We start from the raw sequence: 20727 nt of genomic DNA, 5'->3' as shown, positions 1-20727 counted from the left end.
GGCAATTCATATTTTACATTTAAAGGTCAATGCTGCATTCATTTGATTGATATAATTTAGCCCTAGGAATGGTAATTTTCCGGATAATTGGGATTTAATAATAATGCCGGTTCCTTAACTACGGTGGCCCAGTATTGCACAACACAACGAAATTAAAAAAGCAAACATAAACTCACAACACAACGAAATTAAGCCACAACACAACGGAAATGCTCCCAACCACTGAGGTAAACTGTCCAAATTTAAAATAATATTGATTTATTTTCTGCTCGATTCATAAATCGATACATTACCAGGATATCAAAACATTCAGTAAAAACATGTCGTTCATTTAAAAATCGATTACACATATTAAGATCACTGAAAATTTCTTGTGGCGTCTAGAGGAAATATCGGTGTTTAACTGTCAACACTGCTCCCTAGTGGTCGGGAAAATTTCCGTTGTGTTGTGGCTTAATTTCGTTGTGTTGTGAGCTTATGTTTGCTTTTTTAATTGCGCTGCGTTGTGTGCTACTGGGCCACCGTACTTAGCGATTCCAAAAACAATGTCTTTTTATATACTTTGAATATTGTTTTGTAATTATATTTCAATATTTTTAGTAAAATAGTCTAGTTAGTCACAGACTGATTCAAACTGATTACATTAGTTTGGTTTGACCATTTCATAAAAAATATTGGTCACACTTTATTCAGTAAACTGCTAATTAGCTGCTTATTAATAGTAGGTAGTTATTAAGTTTAGGTATGTGGTCAGATTAAGGGATCCAAAATATGGTCATGCAGAATCAGACATTAATATGTGCTTTATAAGTACTAATCAACATCCAATAAGCTAGTCATATGCATACCAATAAGCAACTAGTTAATAGTGAGAATTGTTCCCTAAACTAAAGTGTTACCGAAATTTCAGTATTCTATTCACTTTGACATTTCATTGCATTCACTTTTCAGCTAAAACACCGTATTGCTTGCCGTAGCACCACCCTTTCAGTAATGTGTTTCATCTGTATCAGCATTAAAACATGAATGTTCAAGAACCGTTGACGGAAATGAATGCCATGAAAATAATTTGTTTAAAATGGAACCGGTTCCGAGTAAGATTCCCAGCCCTATAGCACTTTATATAATATGAGCCTCAGAGGACGGCAGCCTATCACTGTTTTCATACACTTGTGTTTTTACAGTGAGCTAATACATCCTCTGTGACCTATGCGTCAGTGTAAAGAGCTCACTGAACGTAAAGTGCATCCCATTCTGAAAAGCTGGAGAAGAGGGTCAAAGTGACAATGGATTGAGCCCAGATTTACATATCGGAAAGGTCACAGTGTGGCAAGGGACCTATTGGCGAAATGTTGAATTCTAACAGTCCGAGATGGTATTCACTTTACTGTCTGTCTCAAATCCTCCTGTGGTCTTCCTCGCCTTCTCTGTTTAGGATTCTCTCTCTCTCATTCCACAGCATTTGTCATAGAATTTTATCTTTGTTACTTCTGGAAATGAATTTCAATGTGACGTATACAGATTTCAGTATCATTCCTAGGTGAAAGATTGACTGAGAGCCCATCTTACTTCAGTATTTCCAAGTGCACCATGATTAAAATGCAGAGTGGGAACTTATTTTATCAATCGGGAATTGACAGGCTGGTGAAAACTGGCGTCTTGTACCAGAACAGACCAGGTCATATGAATTAATTAATATGAATAATACCTGTAGAACGCTATCCGTTAGCATTCCCATTCATCTCAGTGGCAGTTGCTCAGCTGGCCTGTGACTACAAAACCTGTTTGCTACCATCTGTGTCCATGACCCCTAAACCTAACCATTCGTCAACAATACTAAACCAGCCTGGTCTCTTTGTTTATATGTAACCATTCATACATAAATAACATTTACAGTTACAGAAACATATTTTTGGTACATTTGGATAGATGCTGAAACATAAAATTTTTATGTATTGACATAATCTAAAATGTAAGCACTATTATGTATTTACAGTTATAGAAATGTAAAATATTTATGAAATAAAATATACTTTTATAGTTACATTTGCAAATGAATTGCCTCCGTAGCTCCTGGTTAATCTACAAGCAGGTTCATTGGAATAAATAGAAGCAAATCATCTAACAAAAATATATGAAAATATGACAGCTTGCAAATCATATTTTAATACAACATTTCAGTCATGGGACTATCATCAGGATGAAAGTTGCATGATGAAAACATGGTTTGCAAGCTAAAGCAGTGTGTGGGACTCATCTATTTTTGTTATAGTATAGTTTTTCATTTTTTAACGCACATATACATATGATATAGTCAGATTTGAACAGCTAAACCTAAACATAACCAAGTAATTGCAATAATTTATTCCAAAAATCAGCACCTAAGTAGTCCAAATGTTGATATGCAGCAAAATCAGATACCTTGAGAGTGAGGAAGGGTTCTTATTTGTTATTATTGCCATAAACTCATCTTTTTAGAAAGATTGCATAATTTGCAATAGCCTAAATAGCAATTTTCCCCACTTATGTGGCTTATGCCTGTCCAAAGGAAAGCTATTTCAGAAGACTGTTGTACACTAATAAATTGCGTACAATCAAACCAGGAACATGTATTAAGAAAGTAAATAGGGCCAATTTTGACTCGATGTCAACTTTAAAGGTTAAGGAGACTATAATCATAGAAAAAGGACAGCCAAAAATTTACACCAGGGCTTTAGTAGCCCAGAGGACTTTTATATCACAGGCCTTTTGTTTTTATTACAAGTGCTGGATAAATAGAGGAGCGCATTATGAGCTGTCCTTGGCGTTAACCGCTGCGGCAATAACCAAGAGTGACTGCAAAGAATGCTTAAAACCTGGCTGGAAACCAATGATTACATTAAGACAGCTGAAATATTTCATTGAAATCCTCAGCTGTTTCAGTCGAAGACATTCGTTCTGTTTACCTTCTGTTTTCGGCGTGCCTCTTAAGATGAAACGAAGCAGCGACGTATAGATCACGAAAACAGCTACTGCTCGACCTTGGAAGAATAACCGGCCCTTTATAGAAGGACTAACAACAAAAAGCTTTTGGAAGACACTGCGCTCTGAACGGGCAGATATACTGGGCCAGTGAGCAGTGTGGGATCCCAACAAAAACTTCCTGGATGAGCTGTGTCTTGCATTTCAAGTCGGACTGAATGAAGTGCCACTGGCAAGACTCCGCTCACGCCAGGCCTATGGGCTGCCACACATTTAAAAGAGCCGTTCCTTATCAAGCGGAGGGGACATCCGCTTCCCTTGTGCCTTTCTTCCTTAACTTCCGTCCACCCCTTTCTACATTTATGCCATTGCTGTTTGCCATGCAACTTAGCCTGCGGCTAGTACATACGCACACATTTCAAACCTTGGTAAAGTTGAGCTATCCAAAAGCGATTTCCACGCCATTTTATTGTCTGTCATTGCTCAGTCGGAGCCTAGTTCAGATTCCAACACTTAGCAGTTTCCATCACGTTGGCAGACTGCTGGAATATGATTCATTGTGAATTTGTCTTTCTCGTGGGAACCCCCCCCCCCCCCCCCCCCCCCCTGAACCCCTCTCTGATTTGATCCCACCAAATTCCCTTCTCTCAAACAACTAAACTGCACCAAAGCCAAAAATACAGCGGGAATTCTCTCTTAATAAGTGATTTGTCAGAGCCCATTCTCTCAGCTCCCTGAGAGATTTCGTCATGCATGCGTGTTTCATAGGAAATGTGTAGCCAACGTTAGACTATTATGTTAATAGAAGCAAATAAACATAATTGACCCTTTACTTGGGGAATGGTATTAATGCAATCTTTAAAAACACCCTTTAGGCATTAAACGTTCTATTAACAGCGTGATTCATCTCAGGGAATTCTTAAACTGAATATATAAACAGATAAAAACTAGATGCATTGAAGATTGCATTGAAGTTTAGCCAACAGAATTCATTAGAAGTGCCTCCTAGGATCATGTTTTTAGAATATATGTATATATACAGGTACTGTATATACGTATATACTGTATATAATGTTCAGTATTCAGCATGTATGAAACAGAAAATGGAAAATATGTGTAAATTCAAAATTGTTCTTGAGAAACAGTTTTACAGAGATCCTTTATACATTAATATTAGTTACTGCAATAGCTGACATGAGCTAAAAATGAACACTTTTACAGCCATTAATCTTGGTTAATGTTAATTTCTACATATGCTAATACATTTTAACATTTAACATTTTTATAAATTAGCATTAGTTAATGCAGGGGTCTTCAACAGGGGGTCTGTGACCCTATAGAGTCTGCAGTGGTTCCTGCTGCAGGAGGTCCACCAATTATTGTCTGAGCTCAGCCAAAGCTACAATTAAGAAGCTATAGTTCAGCTAAATGTTGTCTCTCCCACATAAAATATGTAATGTACAAATATACAATCCTGTAAATAAATAATGATAACTTTATTTATAAGTATATAAACAACATTAATTTGGTACTATGTTTATTATATAGGCAAGCAATTATAGGCCAGGTCAATTATAGGCCAATTTCCACATATATTTTACATTAAAATTATTATTACTTTTTTTCCCCAGTAGACACACAAGCCCCGATCAGTCATGGAACTTCATTGGTGAAATATTGTGACGTGCTTTACAGTAGTCCTTGATCTGAAAAAGACTGAAGACCCTTGTGTTAATTAATTATTAACAAACATAAATTAAAGGAACACTCCACTTGTCATGATCTCCAGCTGGAGTGCCCATGAGCTCCTCTAGAGGGCACTCCATTCTGTACCTTGCCATTCACTCAGGACTCCATTTCCCATAATCCTTTGCCCGGACTCATCAAGTGCATCACCTGTCTCTCATCAGATCTCATCATCAGTTCACAGCTGTCTCACATTAGTAGGACTATAAGAATAGCACACACACTCTCTGTCATGGCTGGTGATTGAATGTTGTACAGTTCTTCCGTGGTTTCTAAGTTTCCGTGTTTCTCTGATTCCTTGCCTTCGTGTTTTGATCCCTGGATTGTTTTCTTGTTTATGATTGTTTTGCTGCCTGCCCTGACCATTGCCTGATTATCTGGATTACTCTTTTGCCTTGCCACTGCCATCGTTGTTTGCTGTTGTTGACCACGCCTGTTTGACTACGCTCTTATTAAAGCCTTGCATTTGGATCCCCACTTTGTCGTCACGCCTCCCTCGTTACAGAATCACCAGCCACAGCTGGATCCAGCGGCTTTATTCAGCAACCCAGCCCAAGCATGGACCCAGTAGACCAGCTATTACATCTTCGTCAAGGAGGCTTATCTACTGAGGAGTATGTTCACCGGTTCTGTGAGTTGTCATATCAAGTACCGCTTTATGATGAAGTTTTGTTTAAGGACTTGTTCCATTTTGGACCAACTAAATCATTGTTACCTGGAAGGGAGTTTAATGGTAGTTTGAGGGACAGTATGGACTATGCGCTGTTGTTATGCGGCTCTCCTTTTACTGTGGGAGAAGCAGAGTCTCTGCCCAAAATGGCTGCTAATCTAGAGACTTTTTGCAAGATGGCCGCCATTCCTGAGTCTCGCCTATGGAGGCCATTTGTGAACTCTCTGCCTGTCCTGTCATGGCTATGGAGGCCGTCTGTAAACTCTCTGCCTGTCCTGTCAAGGCTACGGAGGCCACTTATGAACTTTTATCCTGCTCCGAATCGGCCGAAGAGGCCCCTCCCGAACTCTCTGTTTGCCCTGTCATAACCAAGAAGGTCATCTGTAAACTCTCTGCCTGTCCTGTCACAGCTATGGAGGCCATCTGTGAACTCTCTGCCTGTCCTGTCACGGCTATGGAGGCCATCTGTAAACTCTCTGCCTGTCCTATTATGGCTAAGAAAGCTATTTCTGAACCCTCAGTCTGTCCTATCATGGCTATGGAGGCCATCTGTGAACTCTCTGCCTGTCCTATTATGGCTAAGAAGGCTGTTTCTGAAGCCTCAGTCTGTCCTATCATGGCTATGGAGGCCGTCTGTGAACCCTCTGCCTGTCCTATTATGGTTAAGAAGGCTGTTTCAGAAGCCTCACTCTGTCCTATCATGGCTATGGAGGCCGTCTGTGAATTCTCTGCCTATCCTGTTACGGCTAAGAAGGCCGTTTCTGAACTCTTAGTCTGTCCTGTTCCGACCAAGGAGGTCGTTTCTGAATTCTATGACATTCCAGCCACGGTCAAAAAGACTGCCCCTGAACTCTCTGCTCACCCTGTTATGGCAAAAGATGCCATTTCTGAACTGTCTGCCAGTCTTGTTACGGCTGCTGAGGCCATTGTTAACCTCTCTGTGCTCTATGTTCCAGTTCTGCCTGATCCGCCTTAGTGGTATCCTGCACCATCAGCTCCGCCCTGGTGGTCTTCTGCTCTGCCTGCTCAGCCATGGTGGTCCTTAGCTCTTCTCTGGTGGTCTTCAGCTCTGCCCTGGCTGCCTGCCCTGTCGGCTATGCCCTGGCTCAATGCCATGCCCTGGCTCTCTCCTCTGCCGGCTCTGCCCTGGCTCTCTGTTCCACTGGTTCTGCCTTGGCTTACTGCTCCGCTGGCTTCGCCCTGGCTCTCTGCTCCGATGACTCCACCTTGGCTCTCCGCTCCGCCGGCTCTGTCTCAGTCCCCTGTTCCTCTCTCTTCCGTGGTTTCTGTGTTTCTCTGTTTCCTTGCCTTCGTGTTAATCCCTGGACTGTTTTCTTGTTTATGATTGTTTTGCTGCCTGCCCTGACCATTGCACTGATTATCTGGATTACTCTTTTGCCTTGTCACTGCCATCGTTGTTTGCTGTTGTTGACCACGCCTGTTTGACTACGCTCTTATTAAAGCCTTGAATTTGGATCCCCACTTTGTCGTCACGCCTCCCTCGTTACACCACTATTTTTGAAAATAGGCTCATTTTTCAACTCCCCTAGAGTTATGGCTTCGCCCTGGCTCTCTGCTCCGATGACTCCACCTTGGCTCTCCGCTCCGCCGGCTCTGTCTCAGTCCCCTGTTCCTCTCCTTCCTCATGGACCTGGCCCTCCAACCCTCCCCGCCTCCCTCGTTACACCACTATTTTTGAAAATAGGCTCATTTTTCAACTCCCCTAGAGTTAAACAGTTTAGTTTTACCATTTTCTAATCCATTCAGCCGATCTCCAGGTCTGGCAGTAGTACTTTTAGCCGTAGCTTAGCATAGATCATTGAATCTGATTAGACCGTTAGCATCTCGCTCAAAAATGACCAAAGAGTTTCTATATTTTTCCTATTTAAAACTTGACTCTTCTGTAGTTACATCGTGTACTAAGACCGACGGAAAATGAAAAGTTGGGATTTTCTAGGCCGATATGGCTAGGAACTATACTCTCATTCTGGCGTAATAATCAAGGAACTTTGCTGCTGTACCATGGGTGCAGCAGGCGCAATGATATTACGCAGCGCCTGAAAATAGGCTAACTTCCGTCAATATAACCAACGTGACCACCTGCTTGCACAGGGAGCGTGCTGAGGACTATTTTCAAGTTAAATTTTTTTATTTAATTTTAATTTAAGTTATTTATTTTTATATCAGTTTTCAAGGATGACGATATGTCACACAACCTGTCAATGTTGGAATCTGTCTAATCCAACTAGTTCCTACCAAGTGACAGATGAATTTGTGCTAAAATACCATTTGATGGATCTGAATGGATGCACAGTCTCCTTTTGAAAGTTCATAAGCCTATTTGTTTGTTTGTTTGTCGTTCCCAATTATCCGGATATTCGCATTTTGTTATTGACATTTAGCAACTTTCTCCCCCTCCCGTTCAGAACAGCCATGTGACCCATTTTCAATAATTTAACAATAGTAGAACCACTGATTTAAGGTAAATTGGACCTGGTCTTACAGTGAATGCTTGGTGCACTGCATTACCAAAAAAAAAAGAAAAAAAGGCCAGCCCCACAACTCACTGAACGTGCTGAATCACTTGGAAATACATATGTCACATTATGGAAGTAAATGGATTTTAATGTATTTTGTGAAAAATACAAATGTGTCTCTGACTGCACAAGCTCTGAAGATCATTCATCGGCCACAAAAATACTCCTGATGTGACAAAACAAAATAAATAAATAAATAAAAATACTGCAGTGAAAAGGCAATTTCATGATATGTAAATGGATCAGTGTTATGGTATTAGAAAATAACTTTAAAACAAATGACGAATAAAGATTTTATTTACTGTTCCCTCAAAAGCTCTTGCCAAATCAGCCTAATGCTAATGTTCTTCAGAAGAATGACTACAACATCTTTAATGTGTTCACTCACTGTAACACCTTTCATGTGTGTGTGTGTGTGTGTGTGTGTCATTCAACCTGAAAGTACCTCCATTCTGTCACATTTTCAGCTTTTCTACCTAACATAATGTCTTGATACATTTTTCTTTTGTAAATCCCTAGGGCAAATTGAATTGAAACAGCTCGATAGAGTGGATAGACCATCAACAGGCTCTTAGAGCACAAGCATACTGTTGCCTGGCAACACTTACTGATGATTTTATGTTATGCAAATATGCTGGAATTTACATAAGATTTCATGTTGCTGCACGTTGAGACCAATAGGTTATTTTTTGGTGTGATCAAAAAGATTGCACTCTAAAAACAAAAACCCTAATTTTGGAGTTCGGAATCATGCTTTCTATGCAAATGTTTTATGTTGTGTTTGCCAAGTTCTAAACTTCAATCGCCGTTATGTTAATATATATGATGTGCTATTAAGATAATCAAGGCATAGCCCTGTGAAAATGCAAACAGTTCATTACAATTATAAATGTCTAGAGGCTTAAGTATTGAAATAGAAACTCTCACAACACCACCATTTAATGCAGCTGATCGTTTTACTAAAAACAAAAATTGCATTCAGATGGGTTTCTTTCATTTGAATTTAAGCCATCAGCGATAATATTTGTAGATTCAGCAAATCTATGTATATTAAGCATCTAGTAAAGGAAATAAATGCTAGCTGCTCTTGTTCCTGACCCATATACAGACAGACAGCTCCTCTTGGGAGGGGTTCATCCCCTAAGACTTTCGCTCACACCACATAGATAATTTAACCGACAGTGCAAACTCACTGCAAATTTGTTCCAAACTGTAGTTTTTCCCTGAACGCCGTTGTTAATAGTTCAGCAGCAGCTGCTGCTGTGTAAATACATTGGTTTTGATGCTTAGCTGTTATTTACTTTTCTCATAACATGATCACGGGAGCCTGCGAAGGTAGCGTGTTTTGTGCTGCCTGTCTCAATTCTCTGATTCAAGAAGATTTCCAGGGAACATACTGCCGTAAACTCATGTGCAACACAATGCCATTATTTTTCAGACACCCTTTCTACAAATGTGACAGATATTGCATGTTATTTGGCTGTTTTTGTAAGCTTTTACACCTAAAAAAAACAAAACAATAAAACCTTTTTGTTTAAAATGAAGATGAAATCTCCAGTGTATGTCACTCTTGAGGGCAGCCATGTTGAGATCACATGACCAGCTGAAGCCTTACACAAAGAAAATATATTTCCTTATTAACAATCAATATATTAAATTATTTAATGCTATTGAAAATATACAGAACAATATATTGTGTTAATATATTACAATATATTGACTAATACATAAGGAATTGCCACTTTTCATATATTTACAAATAATTAACAATATATTTACTTGTCTGTCATAATTCACATTCAGTGATACATTTAATTACACATATATATATATATATATACAGTATCTCACAGAAGTGAGTACACCCCTCACATTTTTGTAAATATTTTATTATATCTTTTCATGTGACAACACTGAAAAAATGACACTTTGCTACAATGTAAAGTAGTGAGTGTACAGCTTGTATAATAGTGTAAATTTGCTGTCCCCTCAAAATAACTCAACACACAGAGGAGCGCAAGGTCTCTAACATCCACCATCTCCGTGATGTCGTCATGGAGGAGTGAAAGAGGACTCCAGTGGCAACCTGTGAAGCTCTGGTGAACTCCATGCCCAAGAGGGTTAAGGCAGTGCTGGAAAATAATGGTAGGCGCACAAAATATTGACAATTTGGGCCCAATTTGGACATTTTCACTTAGGGGTGTACTCACTTTTGTGGCCAGCGGTTTAGACATTAATGGCTGTGTGTTGAGTTATTTTGAGGGGACAGCAAATTTACACTGTTATACAAGCTGTACACTCACTACTTTACATTGTAGCAAAGTGTAATTTCTTCAGTGTTGTCACATGAAAACATATAATAAAATATTTACAAAAATGTGAGGGGTGTACTCACTTCTGTGAGATGCTGTATATAATTATTATTATTATTATTATATTATTTATTATATTTTCCAGTATTTTATTTATTTTTATGTATCTATTTTTTCTTTTCATAAGTGAATACCACTTGCTTTATCTTTGTAACTGATCAAAGATGTTCTGAGAAAAATTTGCTTGTGTAATAAATAAATAATGGGTTACTGTGTATTTCTAGTGCATTTCTACATCGGTTGAATTTGTTATGGAAAATGCTTATCGAGCAGTGCAACATAAACAAAAAATATTATGAGGGCACCTTAAAGGTTTTTATATTTTATGTGTTGAACATGTTTTTATTTTCAGTTATATTATATAGTTATATTAATATATATATATAAAACATTGATCTCTTGAAGTAAAAAAAAAACTTTGTGTGTGTGTGTGTTTTCTCCAGCTGCTTGTTATTCAATAGTTTTGGGTCCCAGTGAGCAAATATTTTGTGAGGAACATCTCAGTTCCATTATATATATATATATATATATATATATACACATATATAAACATGCATAGACAATATAAAGTTAATTTGTTTTCTTAAAAAATGCAAATTGAGTGGTTAGAGAAGGTTGCGTTGCTTTAATAAACATCCCTGTATTGAGAACGAATCTCCTCAAAATGCTAACGTTAAGAAATGTAATAAAACTACCAGTGCCAAGCAAGACATCATCTGTGATATGAAAATAATTTAGACTCATTTTTCAGGTTTTATATATATATATATATATATATATATATATATATATATATATATATACTGTATATATATAAAAAAAATTTGGAGTCTAAATTATTTTGTGCTTACTGACAGCGAGTCACAGATGCTGCCTATACAGCTCAAGTTGTTTTGAATTTAACATTCTTTAATGAAATTCAATAAATTCCAACAAGAATGTATTGCCAAATTCAGTTGTGTCAAGTCATTATTAATACTGTTTACTGAGTGCAAATGTTTACTCATACAATTCATTCATTGTATGTTTGATATTGGTATTTTTAAGGTTATAATTATTAATGCATAATTATAGGAGATGTGTTGACAAAACAGCTTTCTGAATGCCATAATCAATTAACCTTTTGCTTTCTCAGAAGCATTGTTTTTATTCCTATAAAAACCTGCATCTAACTATATAAAAATAAAGTGAAACACTATTTCATGTAGCGTTCAAAGACTCGACGGAATCCTAACTTGTTTTCTTCGAGGTGTATATATGCTAGTCTAAACACGTTACATTAGTTGTAACTATGGCGGTTTAAAACAATGCCTTGATTTTGACATTGGTGCAGAAGTTTCTGTAATGACAGACTCCATATTGTGACTGCAGGAACACTCACGATCACTCATGTCATAAGATATTACATGTTCTGACACATATCAAGCTGTATGACACCAGTGGCTCATATCTTACTGTATGATGTTTTGTGTTATGACATCAGTGACATAATGCTCAATAAACTGGATGTGCTGTCAATTAAAACAAGAGTTCAGCACTGAGTATATAATGTAGGTCATTGTCAGAAAACGGTATCATTGTTCCAGTGACTTACTACAGATACTGTATCATTAACAGTAATAAGTCAAAGTAATTGATTTTTTTGGAGACTTAACTCTGTAGCTCTTAACTCTGCATGTGTAATGCAACAAAAAAAATATTTTTTTTAGTATTAAAAAAAATACACAAAAAAATCTGCCAATTTGTATGTTCATTCATCGAAATTACATATACATTTTGTGTTGTACTTATCGTATAATAATAATAATAAATTGTGAATCAATCTATGAATAATTTATTATCATATAATATCTAGAATCAATTGAATTAAATGTTAATGTTTAATTTTAACTTTCTATTCAACCATGTTCTGCTAAGATGCTTGCCCATTTAAATATAATAGTATGAACTTTCCATGGTCAAAAACGTCATATGATTGTCAAAAAAGTCAAAAGTGATTACTATTATTATTATAATTTTTTTTTTTTTTGCACTGATCATCAACCTGTGGCATTTTTAAAGTTGTTGAATGTAACAGGGTTGAACATGTGAAAACCAAACATATTTTTAAAATAATTATAACTAGTTATTCACATTTTTGTGTGCCAGAATTAGGTAACAAAATATTTTTTAAATACCATTAACCTTTTCAAATGAAATGACAAAAATATATAAATAAGTAAGTAAATAAATTGATAAATACAAACACAAATGGCACCGTTTCATGAGAATGACTCCAGAATGACTTATGTACACCAGTATAACTGGACAATGTCTACATACACACTGTATAGCAATTTGAAATAGCACATTTTCACACACACACAAAAAAATGTTGAAAGAAATATACAGGCATTTTTAATGTTGCTCTGCGCACAAAACTCTGTAGTTGACGGAGAAATCCCGTTGGTACGAGAGAGGACGTACCAGTCGCTCACTTCTCTGTATATTGCTCCAATGTTGGCTTGCTTACATACCTCCTTTTTTACATATTTTCTTGTTGGGTTTTCTGGCACATTCCTTGGATATTCTTTTGACTGTAAAATGAATAAAAGACTACAAAATAACAGAAGGCTCTGGAAGAAACGTTTGAGGAGAACATGCAACAACGTCACTCCCCCTCCCCACAAGAACAACAAAGAGAACCTGTCCAGAATGTTAGCTGGGGTGTTTTGTCCTTCGGGCAGAAAATATTCCCAAAAAGGTGGAATTGATTTGCTGCACCCTGGAACACAGGAAGCCTAGTTTCACATGCACTGCTATATAAGACCCTTTACAAGCACAAAATAAACTCTTCCTTATCGCAACCCCTGCATCACTCCAGGTTTTGCATGAGAAATGCACGGCTCTGTTGCACAATGCACCAAATATGCTTTGAGAACAGATGCAGAGAATTGCTGTAAGTGTGCTCTACAACCTTTAAGTCCTTTTTGGATTTATGACTTAAGACGAATTTCAACACCAAATAGCTTAGGTAGCTTTCGATTAGACAATTAGGTCTGTTCCAAATTATAGTGCCCTACCTAGACAGCATTTTACTGCATGCAGCAGAGGCCTGCTGGCAATAACATTATGCTGGCTTATTGGCTATCTAATTATGCCTAAATTAAAATTCAACAATGAATATATCCTTAACAGTCCAATATTTGTGTCTACTAGGCCTTATTTTACTTAATAAAGTACTGTGTCATTAGCTTAGCAACTTGAAAATGTTAAACTCAATTGAAATCAATTGCCAAGTCCCCCATGAGCTTCATGTGCGGAGCATCATTTGTGTGCTTATAGTAGAAGGTTCCAAATCAGTCACTTGTGAGGCTGCATTTCAGTAAGGAACAGGGGTTGTGTAAACCATTTTTAGAAATGTCAGCCATTTTTTATCCCCCCCACTTTTTGAGAGATGCTGTAATCGTTATATTTTAAGAGTTCTGTTTTGCTTGGATACAAAACAATAATAAAAAATTAGCTGGTAACAGGTAGCGATGGAAACACAAATGATACTTGGTACTACAGCTAGTACCGATTGAGAACATCTATTTTGAGAATTTTATCTTGGAGCTGAGGTGAAATCTGCAAATGCTAATTTTAAACAACTTAAAAACAAAATCTTTGCTGTGACATACTGTGACACTGGCATCGATTGACCAATGATAATTTCAAGTAAAATATTGTTTTTCTGCACCCGTCCACTTTATTTTAAATTGATATTGCTCTTTCCATGCCTTCATAAGGAATTGTATGCATTCCGAGCATCAAAGTCTCTGTTTTCCTTCAAAGTCTTCTAGCTTACTCTAGCATGCAAGAGTCTTTAGAAGGCAGCTCACTAGGTTTTGGAACAGAGCTAGCACTTTTTGCTTTCAAATCTGTATGAGTTTGTAAGAGGCTCTTTCTGCTGGGGTGATATTTTAATGCCACTCAGCGGGTGTTGCATGCATCAGTCCAAAAGAAGTTAAATAAAAATCGCCCATCCATAAAAAAAAGTGTCTCACACGGCTCCGGAGGGTGAACAAAGGCCTCACGTAGCGAATCAATGCATTTTTGTAAGAAAAATATACATATTCAAAACATAATAATCACTTTAATGTAGCTTGCGCCAACAGTTGTACACGGAAGCAGCTCCGGGCTGATGACGTATGAGTTCAGCGTTGTGCCGGTGTGTCTCGGGAAAACCAACGTTTGTTAACAAGAGCAAAGGAAAACCAGTCTCCTCTTGGCTTATATCCAAATTATCCGACATTCTTCTTTACAAATCCTCGTTTTGTACTTCTAATAAGTGACCGTTGTTTTGTTTTGATCTCTCCCCTGCGCTTCTGAGTGGTGCATGCGCAAAGCTAACCTCATACGTCATCCTCCCGGAGCTGCTTTCGTGTACAACTGTTGGCGCAAGCTACATTAAAGTGATTATTACGTTTTGAATATGGATATTGTTCTTACAAAAACGCATCAATTCGCTACAGGAGGACTTTGTTCACCCCCCGGAGCCGTGTGAGGCACTTTTTATTATGGATGGCTTTTTTCCCCCACTTATTTTGGACTGAAGCACTGCAACACCCACTGACTGCCATTAAACAGCGTGGAAGATCAAAGACAATTTTTAATATAACTCCGACTGGATTCGTCTGAAAGAAGAAAGTCATATACACCTAGGATGACTTGAGGGTGAGTAATTTATGGGCTAATTTTCATTTTTGGGTGAACTAACCCTTTAAGTTTCTCAAGATGGGTTTCGAACGTTAACAGAAAAAAGTGGGACAGTAAAGGGTCTTATATGGTTAGGACGGATGCCACAAGCCTCTTGTGTTCCAGAACATTTTTGCAACTCTACAAAAGGCTCATTCTGGCATCAAGCAAGCTAATCTCGGATCGCTAATCCCCCAGAACAGTCAAGACAGTGAGGAGAGGGAGGTGCACCAAGATCATTACATCCAAACTTCATGTCAGATTAGAATCTGAGCTCTTACATTAAAATTATTACTTTCTTCTAGCTTTCTTTCTTTCTTTCTTTTTGGTTTGCTCTCTTGAACAACACAAAAGAGGAACCCGTAACAGTGGCATGGAAGGGAAGAGTTGATGGAAAGACTTCATGGCAGATCAAGTCAGGATGAGGAATGGAAATAATGAACACAGACACAGCATGCGCCGGACAACAACTCATGCTTCAAACACAACACAGGAAGTGACAGAATGTAATAGAGAGATGCTATTTTTTCTTTGTTATACCCGACACACTCACCATCCTCTGTTGGAACATAGATGTTTAGATACAAACAATCCTCGTTTTGATCTTGAATGTAAGTGGCAACTATATCCAAGTTAAAGGTGAACCAGATTGGCATCATGATCTCCGGAACGGCGTTGTGAATGTTTTGCGGGCACACCGGTGCGAAATGAGTGGCGTTCTTGATCCCCGACCAAGACAGGGGCGGCTCAGGGGGAAGGAAGCGTTTCTCCCCCACCGGTGGGGCAGCGTATGGCACGCCAAGGTACTGGTCCACTGGTCCCAGGATCTCGCTGGGCAGAGGAACCCGTGCACCTCGTAATTTCCCATACTGCGTATTCACGGTGGGGTGGTAGCTTTGACCCCTGACGAGCGTCACACACCAACAAAAAATCCATATCCACAGAGACACATTGTGAGCCCTGCCACTGCAGCTGTCCTGCTGGTGCAAAACGAGACGGTTTTTGCACACCGCTAACCACATGGTCCGTGAAAATGGCCGCTGCTGCTTGGTGCCGATGTACGCCGAGAAACTCCTCCAGCAAGTGTCTCCTGCCTTTAGACCCTCAAACTCAGCCGGATTACTCCTGTCATTGAAGAAAAACACATACAAGCGCCGCTCCGTTCCTCTCCGGAAGAATCCTCATTCGCTGTACAGTATTCTCATCAGATCCTCTTTCCTGCAGGAAAAAAAAAGAAGACAGGAACATTTTAAATGGGAAATTGTTTTTTTTTTTCCTTTATGCACATAGAACTGAACACATAAATATGACAGTGCTCTTAATGCATCCAAAGGCCTGCACAACTCATGCAAATAAAAGCTCTACTGCAGGTTGATTTAAACATCCCGACACTCTCCAGAAACTGGGTGGTTCACAAATGGCGGATCATAACTGATAAGATTGTAAAGGATAAACATAAAATGCAACTAACCATTTAATTCTGCATAGTTAGGATAGCAAAATAGTAACTGCACCCCACTGATGTCAAAGCATGTGTGTTCAATTAAACTCGACAGTATTTTGGTTCATCAGTTATTTGGTTAAAATTAGCCGGTAGCTAAATTAGGCAGATGCGATCATGGAAAGTGGCTGCGTCTGAAATCTGAAGGTAACAAGACACATCAATCCAATGATCGTGTCACATCCTATCAACTGAGATACCATCTCAGATATAGATGTGTCCTTCACTGCCTATGATATCCTGTGCTTTTGATTATGTGAGCTAAAAAGTGAAATTGGTGGCTGGTGGTTAGTTTGTGTATAAATTACAATACATTTTCTTTACTAGGGAGAAATTTGCATTTTAGAAATTAAATATTTGCTTAGCTCTCTCTCTTTTGTTGTATTTTATTAAACCGTTATGCTGCCGCAGAAGTCTGTCTGAAATCAGTTTTGTGAGGTACCTTCTTCGTACAAACGCTGCCTCTAAAGTCATTGCCTGATAAGGCAGCGAGGCAACAAGTCAGCTGCCTAAGTTTTCGGACGCAGCCAGACTGTGACATTCTCTCATCTTCAAGTTCCAGAAACAAATCTATGCAAGGTATAGAAAAATAAAACCCAGACTACATTTGTGCCAACCAAATATTTAAACAACAAAGAAAATCTTGAACTAATTACTAGGCAATGGACTTGTTACTGTTAAGCTGATAGTGCTCTTAGTAATATTTATGCATTTAAACGTTTGATTTTTAAGGTCATTTTATTTCTTTTGTACAATAAACTATTTTGGTACCATGTTTATGGCCTAAACCAAAACCAGTTGAGAGCTACTCAATCAGTAAATAAAACTTACTGTATGAGGGTTTCCCATCAAGCCAAAATATCAACATCTCTGTCCAAATTTGACAGAAATGTGTTAAATAAAAGATTTTTCAGGCACAGGTCCCCTGTCCCCATCTCTGGAAAGCTGGTATTTGTAAGTGGCTCGCGGGTGCCTGTGCTAACACTGTAAATGCTAATGATGAGGAGGGTCGTCCCCAGTGGAGAGAAAATCTTCTCTGCTCAGCTACTGATCAATTTTCAATTTTTAAAGCTTAAGACCCTCAGACCTCCATCCCTCGGAGGGCTTGGAATAATAACAAGGAGAAAAGCCGGAGTTTAGTAGCAGATATTGCATTCCAAAATGACTCTGTAAATGATTTATAATGTATCTAGTGGAGCAGTATCCACCAGACGAGAGGCAATATGAATCTTCCTGGAGGTGCACTTATCACTCCACAACTCCTATCCAAACTTGGGCTGATTTGCACAAAGCCTGGCAGGAAGTTCTTCATCCTCCACCTCATCATCCACACACACTTGCTGCTGCCTGTAATCGACTGGTACCTGTGGACGGTACAGCTGATCTCCAGAGAGAAGACGGAGCGGAGGAATTGAAGCGGAGGAATTGTCCGGCCCAATCTTGGCAGACTTTAAACATACTGTTTTCTCAAACTCATGACTTGTCCTGCTCAGTTACTACTCGACTGAGAAGTGATTTTAACAATTGATTTGGGAACTAAACAGAACTGATATTTTTCCCTCCAGCAGACGTGTTTAAAGAAATGTATTCTTGTACACTTAATGTAGATACACTTGGTCAAGATGCACCATGCCATGTTCATCCATGATGATTGGCAATGATAGCAACATTTGATGTCACAGATGTTAAACCTGTTACAATGCATCTTTAAACAATGCATTTGAATATACAGTAAGCATGTTGGAAGTGTAAAACCATTACTTTGAGCAAATAAGAGTTTACATTTCATTTAGTTTCTCAAACAAAACTATTGTATTGTACTGTACTGTCTTGCACTTTTATGATACGTTTAAATTGTTGGAGCCCCCAAACCCCACCAAACATTATAGAACATTATAGAAACTCCTCAAATCATTTTTGAATAGGCAAGCACCATTCAGCTTTTTATGAAAATGTAAAAGCCTAGTTCATAAATAATTCAGCTAAGATGCTGCTATGATGCCAGGTCAATCCCGGTCAACTACCAACCCCTTCTCTCCACATTAAAGTTCCCACTTGTCTAAAACATACAACTTCATTGTCCCTGATGTGGTGAAACCAGGCAGCGTCCAACACCTGAGACTCTGTTTCCAGCTGATATTAAAATGCGATTGTGTTGACCTAATCACAAGTGTTCCGCCAAGACGCATTACTGTTTCCACCCGATATGAACATGCGTTTCAAATGCGTCTCCTGTGAACACTTGTGGTTGGATTTCAATGAGACCCTCCCCTCTTATTTTGTCACACTCCACATCACTTTCATGGGAGCGCATAGGGCTCACATTCAGGGACTCACATACTCACATATTAGTGTCTATACTGTACACAGCAGCATGGTTATGGTTATGTATTTTGTATGTGTAGCTACAAAGTAGCTAACACTTAACAGCCTTGCAAATATTGTGCATTCTCAGCTGCCTGTCCTTTTATTTGCAAGTTGCTTTTCCACTTTGTAATGACAACACACCTTAAAGTCTCATTCCTTCATGCCCTTAGTCACATGGTACCTGAGCCACTGAGATCAATGACAGATAGCGTTCTCCAGGCCGTATTCCAGAAAGTAGAGTTAACTTATCAATATAACTTATATAATATAAGTTATATAAATATAGCTTGTGCGATCATTTTTTTAAAACTTGCAACTTATAACTTTAAACAAATTTGTTATCGCTGTGAACAAGAGATATATTGTTTGGATAACACATTAGTATAGGGACCAATTCTCACTATTAACTAGTTGCTTATTAGCATTATTAGCATTAGCATTTTGGCTTTTTATTAGTACTTATAAAGCACATATTCTGCATGACCATGACATGATTATCTGCACTTCAGTATTGTAGTACATTTTAAAACAGTGTGTAATAATAACGTATTGAGTTTAAATTATAATTTTCATTAAAATTATTAAATGGATGCATTGGGACAATAAAGGCCCCCCTCCCCCCCCCCCCCCCCCCCCCCCCCCCATCTTTTTTTTTATTTTTTTTTTTTTACAAATGCTTAAACACAGCATGACAGAAATGAAGACCTAAAGTTCCAAACTTTAAATATAGTGTAAAGCCTCTAGTTCTGCAACAACAGTAGCAGCTCAAAAGTATAAAAAAAATCTCTCTATATAAAATATTGTAACAACTGATAAGCATTTTTGGTTACACTTTATTTCGATAGTCCACTTTAGACATTCTACTAACTATAAGTAACTTTGTAACTACATGTCAACTAATTCTCATTAATCTGCATCTACATGTCTACTAACTCTCAGAGTAGACTGTTAGGATAGGTTTAGGGTTAGTAGAATAAGTTGACAAAGAAAGTGTTACCGCATTTTTAAGCAACAGATCATAGAAATAGCTGATTCCAGTCTCAGTTGGAAGAATAGTCTGGTGTTGAAGCTCTTTCCATTACATCAACATAGAGTAAAAAATACCTATTTGAATTGGTTTTGTGGATGCAGAACAAGACAAAGAATCAGAGAGAGAGAAAAATAATGCCTGGGAGAGGGAGAGGAATAGTGATATGAGGTATAGAAGTAGTTGGATCAGAGAAGAGGTATGGGAGAGAAGTGAGACTGTGTGTTGGACAGTGCATTTTTATGTTTGTTTATTTGTTTGTTTTTTCCCACATGTGGAACCTATGAAAGCTTATTTCTGCCATTTGAATATAAAGGATAAGGGTAATTGTGACTATCTCAGAATTCTGACTTTTTTCTTGCAATTGTGAATTTACAGTATCTCACAATCTTGCAATTCCAATAATAGAAGTCCGAATTATGAGATATAAAGGTCACAGTTACTGTTTTTACTTTTTTTTTTTTTATTCAGTGGCGGAAACAAGCTTGCATAGGAACCAAAGGCCATGTATGTTGGAATTGTTGTTGACCACTGGCATCAGCTACCATGGAGGCACCATCCACATCCAACCCCCACCCACTGGAAAGCAATTTCATTCAAGGTTCCAATTGAATTTCTGCATAGGGGACCCTATTTTTTTTCTATTGTACATTCTATAAAGTAATGACTCATTCAGTTTTAGATAGTATGTTGCCAAGAATGAACACATTCAACACTTACAAATGAAAAGTTGGTTTCAGTTGAAGGTAAACTGAAGGCTAAATTACAAAAAAACTATGGATTTTTATATTGTCTATTATATGCAGGTATAACTGAAACATGACAAGTTA

The 20727-nt window shown here is 38.1% G+C and overlaps 1 protein-coding gene across 1 annotated transcript in view; it reads right to left on the bottom strand.

Moving 5' to 3' along the window:
• The window catches only part of LOC107554648 (neuroligin-3-like), a 196718-nt gene extending 180546 nt beyond the window's left edge, over nucleotides 1–16172 (bottom strand). The window contains exon 1 of the mRNA XM_016237232.1: nucleotides 15556–16172. Coding sequence (XP_016092718.1) covers nucleotides 15556–16024 — 469 coding nt within the window. The 5' untranslated portion in view covers nucleotides 16025–16172. The remainder of the gene's footprint in view (nucleotides 1–15555) is intronic.
• Between the last annotated feature and the right edge of the window lie 4555 nt (nucleotides 16173–20727).

Source organism: Sinocyclocheilus grahami, unplaced genomic scaffold (assembly GCF_001515645.1).
Source record: "Sinocyclocheilus grahami isolate Dianchi unplaced genomic scaffold, SAMN03320097.WGS_v1.1 scaffold509.1, whole genome shotgun sequence".
In the NCBI taxonomy this organism is placed as follows: Eukaryota; Metazoa; Chordata; class Actinopteri; order Cypriniformes; family Cyprinidae; genus Sinocyclocheilus; species Sinocyclocheilus grahami.
Note: the sequence above shows the minus strand (reverse complement) of the source record. Positions and strands in the feature narration are given on the sequence as shown.